This window comes from Callospermophilus lateralis, chromosome 7 (assembly GCF_048772815.1).
Source record: "Callospermophilus lateralis isolate mCalLat2 chromosome 7, mCalLat2.hap1, whole genome shotgun sequence".
NCBI classification, from domain to species: Eukaryota; Metazoa; Chordata; class Mammalia; order Rodentia; family Sciuridae; genus Callospermophilus; species Callospermophilus lateralis.
Window position 1 is genome coordinate 125,633,697 of NC_135311.1, and position 15,150 is coordinate 125,648,846.

The window sequence follows — 15,150 nt, forward strand, 5'->3', positions numbered from 1 at the left end:
TGATCCATGCAAACAGTAGTGTGGTATTTGGTATTAATTGCATCAAGAGCTGGTCTTGACTCCGGAGGTTAGGAACAAGGGGCAGGGAATCCCAGCTTCTTTAGGAATTCTGCATAAGTCATTTAAGAGTTGTAGAGACACTCAAAGGATTAAATGTGTATGTAGGTTTTCTTTTGAGGAAGAAGGTAGGATAAGAGTCAGGCTTTTAGGACAGAAGATCTGGCCCAAAATAGCAAACAGGGAAAGAGGAACATAAAAGATGGTTTAAGACCCCCATTTCAAGAAGAGGGCCCCCCAACTTATGTTTCAGATCCTTTTGCCTGGTGCAGAACCTTCTGTCAAAGATGCTTTGGCTATTTTTCTCTCAATACAAAAAGAAGTTTGTAAACAATAAAACCCCAAAAGAACATGGAGAAAGACCAACACATTATATTTACACAAACTAGGCCACCTAGCAATCACCAACTCAGAGACTCAGTAAAGTCCTACAAAGCCCAGACAAATATAATAACTAGAGGGGGGCAGCATCCGGGGGAGACAAGAAACCAGGATCAGACACACACCACCCAATGCGTTCTATTGCATTTATCCCGTTTCAACACAGTGAGGTAGGTTTGCGGTGATCTCACAGCATGTAAACGAAACCCCCTTTCTTTCCTCTTTTAGCTACCTTGACACTACTCATAATTATTGCAGCAGGGCAGGACACTGGCTCTGGGCGCCACAAAGAGTCCTTGCTATGGGTCTCTCTGGAAGCCAAGAGTTTTGGAAGGTTAAGGATTTTAGCCCTTTGTTCATATAGCCTTCCTAGTACAGCACAGGGTGGGATAAGGGTACTAGTCTTTGAACTCATCCTTACTCTCCTTTTTTAAAAAAATTTTAAAACAAAAACACATATACACCCTGTTGGACATGGTAGGCCTAGGCTAATCTGGTGAAGGATGGATCTGTAAAGCAACTTCCATGCCCTAGCATTAGACAACCATCACTTAACTTTGGCTTCCTCTCTGGGCCTGTTACCTGGCCCCCACCTCTCAAACTTCTCTGCACCACTTTTTTTTTGTTTAGACTAATTTCCAGTCTTCCAGTACAAGGAAATCAAGTCTTGGGGCAACTCAATTAAAACCTAGTCTCCTATGAAACATTTAAGGTGGAGGGGGTTTCAAGAGGACAGTATAGCAGAAAAGCGAGCTCTAATTGGCAGAAATGAGGTAGTTCAATAGGCTGTGCACTCCAAATGGTTGCTCTCCATGGTGATAAAAACAACAACAAAAATTATTCCTGCTGTGCAGACCTGGAGCTGCTGCCGCCTTATCCCTGAGATTGCTCATGTACCTGAGAACACAGTGCAGGAATGAGGGCCTTAGATTAAAATATACAAAAATACAAAACCAGAATATTTATATTAAGGGGGAAAAAAAAAGTTAAAATGCACAAGATACGTCATTCGCACACAGATAGTGCAGCTGGCATCCTGGAGAAAGTGGGACCCAAGGTGCAGTTATCCAAGGGAGCAAATAAATAAAATCACATTGGCCCAGAAAGAGTGGGAGTGAGCTAGGAGCAGTGGGTCTGCAGCTGTTTCCCCAACCACCCCTTTTGCCTATCCTCACAACCCATAACTTGGGACAGTTTCCAGCACTATATCCCAAGATTGGATTATGAGGAAGGAAACAAGATGTGAAAACCCTGCTTTGCTCCTGAGATTCTCCCACAGAATGTGGGTTGGGTCCATTCATCTGCTCTTCTGTGTTAACTGTTTCATGCCCTGGCAAGGGAAATATTATTACATTTCCTTCTTTGAAAGGAAAACAACCTCCCTAACATCCAGGCCACTTTCAAAAGCTAGGTTTTGGGGTGAAGACTCAGATAAAGCACACAGGTTTTAAGGTGGCTTTGCCCCAAAGCCCCTACTTGCATTTCTATAGAGCATGGTTGGAGTTCCTTTGCCTCGCCCCTTCCCCCCACTGAAAGGGAAGATGGGATGATGCGGGGGAACCCCGGCCTGAGAAACTTGGCACTGCCAGCTACCCCCAACCCACCCTTATCCCCACTTTCTCCACTCTGCCGATTGATGCCTGCTCCTTGAACTCCTGATAGCAAAAGAATAGCCCCCACCCGCTATGGCTCAATTCTGGGCCTCTGCAGGGAGCAGGGCAGGGCTGTGGATCTCTTCTTCTTCCTCCCGGAAATAGGCTGGCTTGCCCTGGGAGCTGGGCGCCTGCTGGGCCTTCAGTGGACATGAGGCTACCATATGATTGATGCTTTGGCAGAAGTGGCACTTCTTGGGCTGGGGTGGCAGCTTGCATTCCTTGGCATGATGATCTAGCCCACCACAGTTGTAGCACCTGGTATAAAGCAATGTGGGAAAGGTGGGACAAAAGTATGAGAAGAGGTTAGAGTGCTCCCCAGAGGGAAACCATCTGAGCTTGGGTCCAGGACTGTCACTACACCTTCCTTGCCAGAGACCAGTTTCCCCACTTACAGATGAAGAAATAAATTAGATGATCTCTAAATAACTTCCAAATCTAACTATATGTCATCTTCAGATTCATGTCAATTTGAAAATATTAAGATACTTAGAGTCGAGTCACTGACCCCAACTGCAGACTGCAACTTGGGGAAGAGATGGTGGCCTACCATACTCTTATCTTAGAAAGAATTTTAGAAAAATCAGATATTGGCTGGGCATGGTGGTGCACACCTGTAAACTCAGTGACTCAGGAGGCTGATGCAGGAGGATCACAAATTTAAAGCCAGACTCAGCAACTTAGCAAGGTCCTAGGTAAGTTATCAATACCTTATTTCAAAACAAAAAATAAAAAAAGATAATCTGCTCAGAGCTAAGACGTTTTAAACCCAATAGCAAGATTACCAGGGACCATAGGCTTCATTTATCTTTGGAAAACTGATACAAGTGACAGATTGGGAGAACATATCCCCTTATGATCAGAAGACTACACAAGCTGGCTTCCAAGCTATACCTGTCTCCTTTGGATCTGCGTTTTTGCATGTTCTTCCCTTTTGGCCGCCTCTCACTCCCAATACAGAACACACCACCAGGGCCAGTAACACGGATGGATTCCAGGCCCTTGGCAGACTTCTTAAAGGTAAACTCCACTGCCTCGCCCTCCTTCAGGCTCCGGAAGCCCTCCATATGCAGCTTACTCTGGTAAAGGAAAACATGGTAGATGTTACCATTCATTTCCATTATTACAACAAAAAAACTCAAAAGTGCACAAACCTGTTCCTGCAAGATAGGAAAGCAAGAGTGACAGCATTCCCCCTTAAGCAACAAGAACTAAATACCAAGAGTCACCATAAGTAAGAACAACAAAAATCTACATTAACAAAGATTATGATGATAAGTATATGCCAAAACATTGCTTTGCAGCCAATTTAAAGTCCTAAGGGAAAAAAAGTCTAAATGTAAGCATTTATAAGAAATCAACAAATACAAAATTGAAGAATATAAAGGTAGCACTATAAAGCCCTTAAACATTTTGTATTCATATAATGCCTCAGTTCTTATATTACCACCAAAAGAATAAGTAACTAGAATATCGGGAACAAAATGCAAAATTAGGCAGTATTTAATATCAAAGCTTTAATGTATGCTTTATTAAAAAATGTTAAGAAGTAATAGCCAACGAGACTTAGACCATCACCCTAGCCACATTCTTCAAGTTTAGCATTACTGAAACTATAATGGGACACATTGAAAAGGGACACTATTTCTTGGTTCAATGCACCAACCAAAGACATATGACTTTAAACTGCTCACTCTGAATCTAACTCTGAGGGAACATCAGACAAACCCAAATAGAGGGATATTCTATACCAGATATACACACTTCAAATATGTCAAGATCATGAAGGAAAAAACAGCAAGAATTGTGTAATTAAATGGAATGCAAGATTCTGGATTTTCCTGGAATAGGAAAAAAATAGGATAACTGACAAAATTTGCATATGGAATATGGATAAATGTCTCAATGTCAAATTTGATTATGATCATTGCACTTAAATGATAAGAGAATGTCCCTATTCTTAAGAAATACACATGGAAATATTTAAAGACAAAGATGCTGAATACTGCAATTTATGGTTAAAAAAAAATAACTATTACAGTTCGGCGCAGGGGTGCACACCTTTAATCCCAGGGACTCAGGAGGCTGAGGCAGGAGGATCAAAAGTTTAAGGCCAGGCCTGGCAACTAGTAGGACCCTGTCTCAAACCATTGAGCTCAATCTCTGATACCAAAAAAAAAAAAAAAAAAAAAAGTATAAACAAACAAACCTAAAACTGTACAAAGATAAAGAGAATGAAAAAGCAAATGAGGCAAAATGTAACTAATTGATAAATCTGGGTAATGGTTATATGGGAACTTTTTGTACTATTCTTATATAATCTTCTTCTTTCCTTCTTTCTTTAACCATGGAGACATGCACAGATTTTTAAATATTAACCCAAAATTTGAAAGGTAGAATAACCATGGACTTAGAATAAACTGACAGAATCAAAGACTATATTTTACATGTATATAAACATCAACAAGCCCTCCATCTCCCTGGTACCTTTTTTTTTCTAACATGACAGTAGAGTGTATTTTTATACATAAGTGTTACTCAAAGTTGAAGGATAATGATCCAATCAGGTCCAATGATCCAAGCATGATCCAAGCACGCAGATGAGAGGATTAAAGTTGAAGTCACAGCGAGATCCAAGACTACATGGAGAAATCAGTAGGTGAGGAAAACAAGTCAAATTTTGCTGAAACAAATTAATTATCCACTTGGAATTAAACACCTAAGTGTCAAGGAAAACTATATATAAAGAAGAACTAGAGGGGCTGATGTTGTGGCCCAGTGGTAGAGCGCTCGCCTACCATGTGCGAGGCCCTGGGTTCAATCCTCAGCACCACATAAATAAATAAAAGAAAGATATTATGTCCAACTACAACTAAAAATTTAAAAATAAATAAAATTAAAAAAAAAATAAGAACTAGATAAGTATTAGTAGGTTTAATTTTCAGGAAGATTTAGCATGACATATTCGGTATATCATTGTTGTTAAAATGGTAAATTGCCAAGCACGGTGGCACATGCCTGTAATCCCAGCCACTGGAGAGGCTGAGACAAAAGGATTGCAGGTTCAAAGCCAGCCTCAGGAAAGGCAAGGCACTAAGCAACTCAATGAGACCCTGCCTCTAAATAAAATACAAAAAATAGGGCTGGGGTTGTGGCTCAGTGGTTGAGTGTCCCTGAGTTCAATCCCTGGTGCCTGCCCCCACAAAAAGGTAAATAACTTACTACCTAAGGCAAGAGGAGGGGCTGGGGATGTGGTTCAAGTGGTAGCGTGCTCGCCTGGCATGAGTGCGGCCCGGGTTCGATCCTCAGCACCACATACAAACAAAGATGTTGTGTCCGCCGAAAACTAAAAAAATAAATATTAAAATTCTCTCTCTTAAAAAAAAAAAAGGCAAGAGGAACACAAGTTCAAGGTCAGCTTTAGCAACTAGTGAGATCCTGTCTCAAAATTAAGAATAAAAGGGCCATAGATACAGTTATCATTGTGTGCCACCACACCTGGTCCTTCTTGACATATTTGACACATGTCTGGCTGTTTTACCCTCATAAGATGAAGTTGTATGAAGACTCTTCTAAGAGGAGAGGGCATGGGGAACAGTTGAATAAAATCTGGTACAGCCACAATAATGAATACCATGCAAGTATTGCATGTATATCATGCAAGTAAGCCCTGTTGCTCATGTTGGCACATCAGATAATGCCTAGCACATTTTTGGATGAACTAAAGAACAGAGGTAGTTTTTTGTCTCTGAGTTTGTCTCCACTAGTGTTGAGATGAATCATATTATTGCTAGGAGTCATGTTGGTTGTTTTGGTGGCTATTTGTTTGGTTTTCTTTGAGATGGGTTCTCACTGTGTTGTTCAGGCTGGCCTTGAACTTCTGATCCTCATACTCCAACCTCCTGAATAGCTGGGACTATAAACATGTGCCAAAACACCTGGCAATAAGGAGGCAATTTTAATTATTTGACTTAAAAAACCTGACACTTACAAAGCAGTAAATAAATAGCCTCACAACCTTAAAAAAATAAAGGGGAGCTAGGTGCAGTGGCACATGCCTGTAATCCCAGCAGCTGAGAGGCTGAGGCAGGAGGATCCAGAGTTCAAAGCCAGTCTCAGCAATAAGCAAGGTGCTAAGCAACTCAGTGAGACTCTGTCTCTAAATAAAATACAAAATAGGGCTTGGGATGTGGTTCAGTGGTTTTTGGTACCCCCCCACCAAAAAAAAAAAAAAAGTTGTAAAAAATAAAGGAGAAGCGGAGTTATCCATACAGCTAATTGAACTGCAATACAAGCATTAGAAGAACCCAGAGTTCCTGACTTAAAACTCACAGTTACTACCATGCCACTTAGTACATCAATACCACATTAGTAGAGGTAACAGTATCTCCCATGCCCTCTCCAGAAGAGTCTTCATTACAACTTTATCTTATTAGGGTAAAACAACCAGAGTGTATCAAATATGTCAAGAAGGACCAGGTGTGGTGGCACACATGATAACTGTATCTATGGCCCTTTTATTTTGAATTTTGTGGCAGGATCTCACTAGTTGCTAAAACTGACCTTGAACTTGTGTTCCTCTTGCCTCAGCTTCCCAGTTTCTGGGATTACAGATGTATACACCCCCACATGTGGCTAACTTACTTCTACCAAGGGTTCTGGTTACGAACACACGCTTAGGAGCCATCCACATCCTGCTTTATGAAATGCTGTCCTTCCAGTTACTGGTTCTGTGAATTTTTATCAGTCACTCACATCTGAGCCTCAGATCCAGAAAATGAAAAAAACAGTGCCTTTCTTTCAACTTCATAGGCTCTAATGAAAATTATATGGAAATACTTTATGTATTATTACTCGTAACTGTCCCATCATAGAAATATTCCAAAGCTAAGGGATTCTTGTAGCTTTTTTCCCCTGGAAAGGAATAAGGATGCTAGGGAGTGAACCCAGGGCTTCTGCAAATGCTAGGCATGTGATCTACCACTGAAATACACCCCAAACACCCCCTTCACTTGTTTTTATCCTCAGGGGAACATCCAGGGATATAATGCCTCCCAACACACAGCCCCAGCTTGATGTGGACACAGGGCAAGAGCATTCAAACAGGAAATAAAAACATCTCAGTGGCCAAAGGACTTTTCCTCTTCCCTGTTGCATAGAAATTTAACCTTTGATTGGACTTGTCTATCACTGAGCCAGGACAAGAGATAAGTCAGTGAGTTGGAAGGTATTAGAGGAACAAGACTAGCCTTCTCTCCAGGTAATTCCAGCTGTGATCCAGCAATGAGTGGTTAAAAACAAGGATTAAAAGTCTGAGATAATTCACCCTCCTTTCCATACTAATTTATAAAATGGAGCATAAACTTAATTTTATGGTGGAACCATGAGGTTTTATGCATGAAAAGTAGTTAACACTGAGCCTCCTAACACATATAAATTCTGGGTGAGTGGCAATTACCCACCTCTTCAGGCTGGTTGGGGGCAGGGTAACAGGGAGAACCAAGTGTCAAGAGACTCAAAATGAACTCTGGTTTTATCACTAACCAGCTATGGAAACCAGAAAAATATCTCTTCCGCAAGCTCCAGTTTACTGAATCACTTTTAGAAGCAAGGGGGTACCATACATGGGGACAGGCACTATAAGATTAAGTCCTCCTAGGTTTAGTCATCACTGGAAGACTTGAGGTCTGTTAAGAAGACTTACAAAGAGTACAAAACACCCCTGCAGGCACCTCAACCTAACCGGCTGGCCAAGATTTAAACTGGTGGTCTCCAGGGGTGGCTCCCTGCCCCCCTCCCCTGTTCCTTTCCAAAACACATAGTTTGAATTCCTCTCTTATCAGATAGGTATTTGGCGGCATGCAGCCCAACAGAGCCAGCCTCCCAGGGCCTGAATCTGAAAGGAGCCTGAAATTCTTGTACTACCCCCATTCCACCCCCAACCACACACAAAGCAAGGCCCCGCCCTCTCCCCATCCCCTCCAAAGAGAAAAGTCCTTGGGGGGAGGGGCATGGCCTAAGCTCCCCCAATAGAGCCCAGCCCCAGGAAACAAAGAGTTGACACTGGTTGGTTCTGGTGGTCAGATTCCTGGAGTTCCAAGGCGCAGATCCCCTGTATGCTCTCCCCTTCCCCCACATTCAACAGGATCAGTTCTTCCCTTCCTCTCCAGGTTGGGGTTATGGTCACAGTAGGGTAAACAGATACAGAAACACTTCTCTTCCCCAGTCAGTCTTGCCAAATGTGCCAAAGTCAAATCCAGTAGCCATCTTCCCTTCTCAGGCCTGCCCACTCCATATCTCCTAGGTCTAACTAAAAAGAGGATATCCCCACCACCACCATTAGGATGCCTTCAGTCAAATCTTCCCTGCTAGAATCTTAATTATTTATTCAGACAAATATTTTAAAGGGGAGAAGTTGAGGAAGACAGGAATCCCATCTTCCTTTCCCAATTTGTTCAAGTTAGGAAGGTGGGCAGCCTGCCCGGGCCCATTGCTCAGGCTGCCTTGGTAGGTAGAGGCACTTGCAGCAAACATCTCTATTTGGTAGCAAGGTATGATTTCCCTCCACTAGTAGTACTTACACCTTCTGCTCCCTTCTTAATATCTCATGGACTGCCTCTCCTCTCTTCCCCCACAAACATTCATCACCCCTTTCCAGCAACAGCTTCTGCCAAAATGTAGAGATATGGAGCTTGGGGGTCACTCATTAAATATGAATTTTAAAAGTTTAAGGCTCTAGGCTGGGGGTATAGCTCAGTTGGTAGAGTGCTTGCCTTGCATGTATAAGGCCCTGAGTTCAATCCCTAAAAAAAAAAAAAAAAAGAGACACAAATCAGGTTCCTTCCAACTGGATCACTGCTGATCTTAATCATATTGTTTCTTCCCACATAAATTACAAGTCAGAATTTCAGGGTACTTGCTCTAGCTCATGGAGCCCAAAACAGGGGTTCTTGGCTCTCTTGCAACCCCCAGTCACTCCAGTTCAAAGTTATCCAGTGTATGTCCGTACCCTCAGATCTAGGTTTCCAGCAGTACACGAATATTTGTTGAACAAATTAAGTTCTCTAATACCCAAAATAACTGTTATTAATTAATGCTTACCATAGGTTAAGTACTTAACCCCCATATCAAATTCATGTGGCAAGCTATGACCCCCATGTTACAGTTCACATGGAGACAGAGGGGTTAATAAGCACCCTGAGAAAAGTCATAGTGAAAGGCAAGAGCTGGGCTGATTGCAAACAGCCTGTTAGCCAACATGACCTGATATAATGCAAATCACAGATCTCATTTTAAACTCTAATAGAATAATGCCTGTAAATCCCAGCATCTTGTAAAGCCAAGGCAGAAGGATTGCAAGTTCAAGATCAGCCTCAGGAATTTTTAGAGAGATCCTGTCTGAAAAAAGGGCTGGGGATGTAGCTTAGTGGTAGAGTACATCTCTGGATTCAATACCCAAAATCACACACAAAAAAAGAAGCAAAGCACATAAAAGTAATTTTAATAACTAAGCATTATCCTATCAGAGCTCTCCTTGAGCTTCATTTCTGGAAGTAGAGTTTTGTAGAGGTTAGAAACCCAATCAGTTCACCAAGAAACCAGTTTATTTGGAGAAGGATGGAAAAAAAGATGATCAGAACCAAAAGCTGCTACCAACACTCTGCCTTAGGGCGGCCAGGCTCACTGGCTTCTGTTGATACTTCTCCACCAGATGGTGCTGTGCACCAGCATGTGCAGAAGGTAACCAGAGGGAGCCTTGGCTGAGGAGACTGAAGGGTTCTGAACTGTGAACATGTGTATGTGTGTAGATCTACCTCCTCAGCTCCTTATTGTGCTTATCTTGCCTTCCTCCATCCTTAAGATGAAGGAGTTGCAAGGATAGGGTGCTTGTTTTGAACTCACCCCACCTCCACCTTTGCTTAAAGAATTCATTGTGGAAATAAAAAGGTTCCTGGAGTTTTATGCCAAAAACCCAGTTCTTATACACTGCTGTATAGAAGAGCCATCTCCCTTCTTGGACTTTGGTTTCCTGTCTGAATTCAGAAACTCCAACCTAAGATGCTAAAAATTACATACTATTCTTGGAAGTTTCCTCCTTTTCCCCCAACTCCTTCCACCCTTCATGCCCCGGTAAAAGTCACTAAAAACCCCTTATGGGACAGGCAATAGTGTCACAAACCAACAAGTAGAAGCTTCCATCAAATAGATGCTCTGCTCAGGATGGTGGTATAGACTTTACATAGGATATTGGCTAGAAAGTATGTCTACTCAGAAAGAGAAGGATCCCAGAAGATTCTGCGATGCCCAAATTAACACATGGACTTCTTACCAGTGTTCTGAAAAACCAAGGTGATTTATTTTTAACCTGTCTTTTCCCATTAAGATGGAATGTAGCTGGTGGTAGACACTTGCCTACCAAACAAGGCCTGAGTTCCATTCCCAGTACTGGGTGGGGAAAAAAAAAGTGGGAATGAATCAATTAATGACGCCACGGAAATTGTGCTCAAGACTCCTTTACTTTTTCATATTCACTCATACACTTGGACACAGACAGCCAAGTTCCTCTTTTCAAAGAGCTTACACATTGGTTAAGAGTATAAGAGAAATGCATCAATAACTAGAAATGAAGCGAGGAATCAAAGATGCAAAGTTAAAAAACCAGGCGGCTTTGAAAGAGCCCATGTGCCCTTTGAACCCAATAGTTCTAACCCAGACCCTGACAGAGATTGCTCTCACCAACCCTCAATTTTCTTCCAAAAAAGAAGGCCATGAGGTTTCCTTAATCATCTATGGGCTTTTCTTTTTGCTGCTCAGCCTTCTAATACAGTATTTTAGCTACCAGGGTACTTAGACACTATGGAAAAGCAAGACATTTTTTCCTCATTTAAAGAATTTATACAAATCTTGGTAGCTTGGGTTTTGAACCACAGGAAACATGAGTTAAGCGAGAACTCTTAAAATGGCCACAGGGATTTTTTTAGCATTCTTGGTGAATCTCCAGGAAATAGGAAACAGTTTAGCTCTTTCTTGCTCTGTTGCTCTGCTTTCCCTGTAGAATGGTTTCTCAACTGGAGGTGATTCTGCCTCCCAGGGGATATTTAGCAATATCTGAAGACATTTTGGTTGTCACAACTGAAGGGTACAACTGGCTTCTAAGGAACACTATACTTCCTATAATGAAGAAATAAAACCCACAATGAGAAATTATCCTGCTCAAAATACATTAATAGTGTTGAGGTCAAGAAACCTTGATTGAAACTTGATTTAAGGGCTTGCAGTTTACCATTATTATGACTCTTACATTCCCCTAATGCCACAGATTCCAGAGATTTTCTAGATCCAATGACCTATAGCTGATAAAAGGGGTGTCACAGAAATCTCTTTTTTGAGTAGAGGAGTCACAGATAAGCTTTTTCTCACACACATTTACTCCACGGGTACATTATAAAGTACGTGGAAGGGAGTATAAGAATAATAGTTAAAAGGGTGTTGGGAACCTTATAAACCCAACCTCAGAAGGGCTTATAATCCCCTCTTCCTGGCAAATGCTATCTTAGGACCATTGTCCTTACCATTTCACCCTAACCCCAGGATGCCCCAAAACAACAGCTAAAGATTTCTGACCCTCTCCATTTCAGTAACTTTCCTCCCCCAGCAAACAAATTTTAGGGGTTATCCAGCAACTACAAATTTCCTCTGCCATTAGATTTCCAGAGAGGGATTTCAAATTACTAACTAAGGTGCAGTCTGTGGACCAGCCCAAATCCCATATGCAAAATAAAGACCAGTTTTGTCCTTTTTGACCACCATTGGGAGAGTGGAGATTAGGGGATAGATTCTTGATCCTTTATTCCAGCTCAGCTCCCTCCTGATAACTCATTCAGCTCTTGGTTCCCTGGATGTTCCAACACCTTGAAGTCCAGAGTGTCTCCAAGCTGGCCCCTGCTGTCTTCCATAATATCCAATAATTTTCCAATTGTTCTGGAACCTAAGGATAAGTCTGCTGAGGCACAGATTTCCAATTGATGAGTAAGGAAATCCAGATCAGGGAATACATTCCCTTCAGTCCCTCCCTACTAAGCAGCCTTGAGGGGAGACAAGAAAATGTTGGATCTGACTCTTTTATTCCAGCCTCCCCAAATTAGGGAAGCTGTCCAGTCTGTCCCCATACCAGGAAAGATTTTAATCTCTTTGTGATCAGATAAATGGGAGAGTGGGGGAGGCTTGCCACCCTGCTGAGGAGGGCCATTCAAAGCTGGTTCCTGTAATAAAGTGATTTAATAGATCTAAAGAGGCCAATTCCCTTCTTTCTCCCACAATTACTTCCTGTGGGTTATCATTCACATATGTAAATGAGGGGGGGGCAAAGCCACCAGCCAGATACTAGCTGTCTAATGTTGGGGGCTGCAAAAGGGTAGTTAAGCTTCCTCCTGCAGGTCCTTTTGGCAAATGTTCTAGAAGCCCAGTGACCCTATGGCACTAACAGCTAACAGTAACCAGTGGGCCCCTATTTCCCTGAATCCTCTGTCCTCATAGTTTCCCCTACTCTACCTCCTCACTCATGACTGGAGACTTCTCTACTGCCTCCAACCGTCCACCCAGCATCTCCCTTCCCCACCCCTCCCCCTCCAGAACGCCATCCCTCAGGCTCCAACCCTTAATCCCCACATCCTCCTTTCCCCTCCCCCATGGCTCCTAAAGCCAACCTCCCTGAAGTAACCCCTCCCTGCCCGGCCAGGGTGTCAACCCACAGGGCCAGGGATTAGCAATTTTTTGTTTCCAAATAGTCCCAACCAAAGATGGAATGGGCACATGCAACAACTTCTTTTACTCCTAAACTGGTGGCCCAGGATCCCTGCAATACTTCTAGGATATTATGGGAAGAGAAGCTTGGGAGGAGGGAGACCAAAGTCTTTGGCTCTTGTTTGAGGCTAGGAATGTTAGGACAGCAATCAATGGCTGTCTGGGGCCATAAATGCCAAACTGAGGAGAATAGATTCAGAGGCCAGCCTCCCTCCACCCCCTGACCTGCGACACTGAATTTCACCCCATACTGTGCTGTCCTGCTTTAACTGAGAACTTGGGGTTGCACCGACCCAACTCCCTCCTAGCCCGTCCCAGGAATGTAAAAGCCTGGGCTCCTTAAGGTTTTCCTTCCTGGCAGGAGTTGGACAGCAAAGCCCTTAGTCCTGAACTGTAACGAATCTTCTAAAGGAGCTTTCAAGACCCCAGATGGATCCTTCAGGAATCTGTGAAACCTACCCAAGCCTCAGGGCCTGAGTTTTCCGATGACCTCCTGCATGAGGTCGGCTTTAAACAGGGGACGCGGCTGACTTCTCAGCTTTACGCCTTTGGGTCTGGTAACCAGTTCCCTTCATTCTCTCCCGCCCTCCGAGCTACGTTCAGACGTTAAAGGCGCTGGACGCCCGGCTCAGGCCCGGCATGTGCTTTCCTGGCCGGCCTGCTCGCCCTCCCCCCACCCGCAAGCACAATACAACCTTAGTTTCTGCCACATGGGGTCACCTCTCTGCCCCCTGCCCTCTTCCCAGGGGAAAGAGGTAATAGACACGTGGTAAGCCGGAGGGGTTCCCGGAAGGGGGCGGGGGTACTGATAATCAGTGCTTGCATCCCCCTCTCGCCAGGTTGTAGTAAATGGGGCCTTAGAATTGGGGTGCATGGGCAAAGATGGGGTCACACAATGAGTCCTTGATCTTCAATCCAACAGCCGAGCTTGTCCGCCCACCCATGGATATGCGCTCCTAGTTCCCCTTTTCCACAGCAAAGTTACCAGAATCAGTCTCACCTGGTGCACAAAGACGTCCACTGGGGGGTCGAGCGCGACCCCGGCGCGGGCGGTCATGGACAGGAAGCCGAACCCCATGCGCACGTTGAACCACTTACAGATGCCGGCACCGTGCAGCAACTGCGGCTCGTCTGCTGCCCGGGCCGCGTCCGCCGGCGCCTCCTCGGGCGCCTTCTCCGCCGCTTTGGTGCAGCCACCTGGAGATAGGGAGGGCCAGTCCATTAGTTGGAGGGCCACGAAGGGCCCTCTCCGGACCTAGCCGGGAGACCCCAGTGTCCAGCCTGCGGTGTACACCCAGGAGGGGGCATGTATCAGGCAGCTGCCGAGAAAAAACCTGTCCCGGCCACCACCCGCGCTCCCAAGCTTACACCGAGGCCAGAGGTGCCCCGAAAGTTTTGCTCCTGTTCCCACAGCACGTTGCCGGGGGACACACGGTCCGACAGGCCCCTCCTCTTCTCTCCCTCCGCCCCCGCAAGTTCGGCGCGCACGCCACTGGGACTCCGGGGTTCTTTACTCCAGAGATGGCCCCATGAAGCAGGAAACCGCACCGACTTGGGGTACTACGGGCAGCCCGAAGGATACTTCCCCACCTCCCTTCTACGTGGCTCCTGGGCGCCCTGCACCCTAAGGTGTCCCCGCTAAGTCCCGAGCTCGAACCTGCAAACTGCTGGTTGGACACCGAGCCCATGGTCGTCTGCTGAGCCCGTGGCCCCGGGCCCCTAGTCGGGCGGCTGCTGGCCCCAGAGAAGTCCGCAGGCAAAGGGGTGGTTCGGAGAAGAGGCTGCTACATCTTCCCCCGCACAATAGCGGTGGGAGGGCCCACGGCTTTTCAAAGGCTCCCAAATTCTAAAAGACAATGACCCAACCCCCCGCGGGCAGCCCCCTCCCCTCCCCTCCTTCTTCTCTCCCCTCCCTTTCCCTCTGACTCCGATTCTGGCCCTCCCCCAACGCTCTGGTCTCTGACACCTCTGGGGTGTCCCTTCTCAGAACCTTGAGGTTTGATACCCCCTCCATATACACACATCTGGAGATGGGGGTCGTCTGCCCTGGAAATCTTGCGTACCCCAGAATTTGGGATCCTGCCCTTTAAGGACTCAGTGAGGTCCCCAAAGCAGATACAGGTAGGGGACATGGGGGGCTAGTTTTAAAACCACGTGACTGCTCACACACACACACACACACACTCCCACACCACCCCCACCCCCCGCGCAGATAATTATACATTCCAGAGAGTTGGGGGAGGGAGGTGTGAGCCTG

At 44.9% G+C, this 15,150-nt stretch overlaps 1 protein-coding gene across 1 annotated transcript; it reads right to left on the reverse strand.

The window, feature by feature from the left end:
- Nucleotides 1–2,128: 2,128 nt before the first annotated feature.
- Nucleotides 2,129–14,581, reverse strand: Lin28a (lin-28 RNA binding posttranscriptional regulator A). The gene is made up of 4 exons (XM_076863175.1): nt 14,551–14,581; nt 13,894–14,090; nt 2,985–3,169; nt 2,129–2,348 (listed from the first exon to the last, which is right to left on the reverse strand). Exons 1-4 carry the CDS (start codon nt 14,579–14,581, stop codon nt 2,129–2,131), a joined length of 633 nt encoding a protein of 210 aa, XP_076719290.1.
- Between the last annotated feature and the right edge of the window lie 569 nt (nt 14,582–15,150).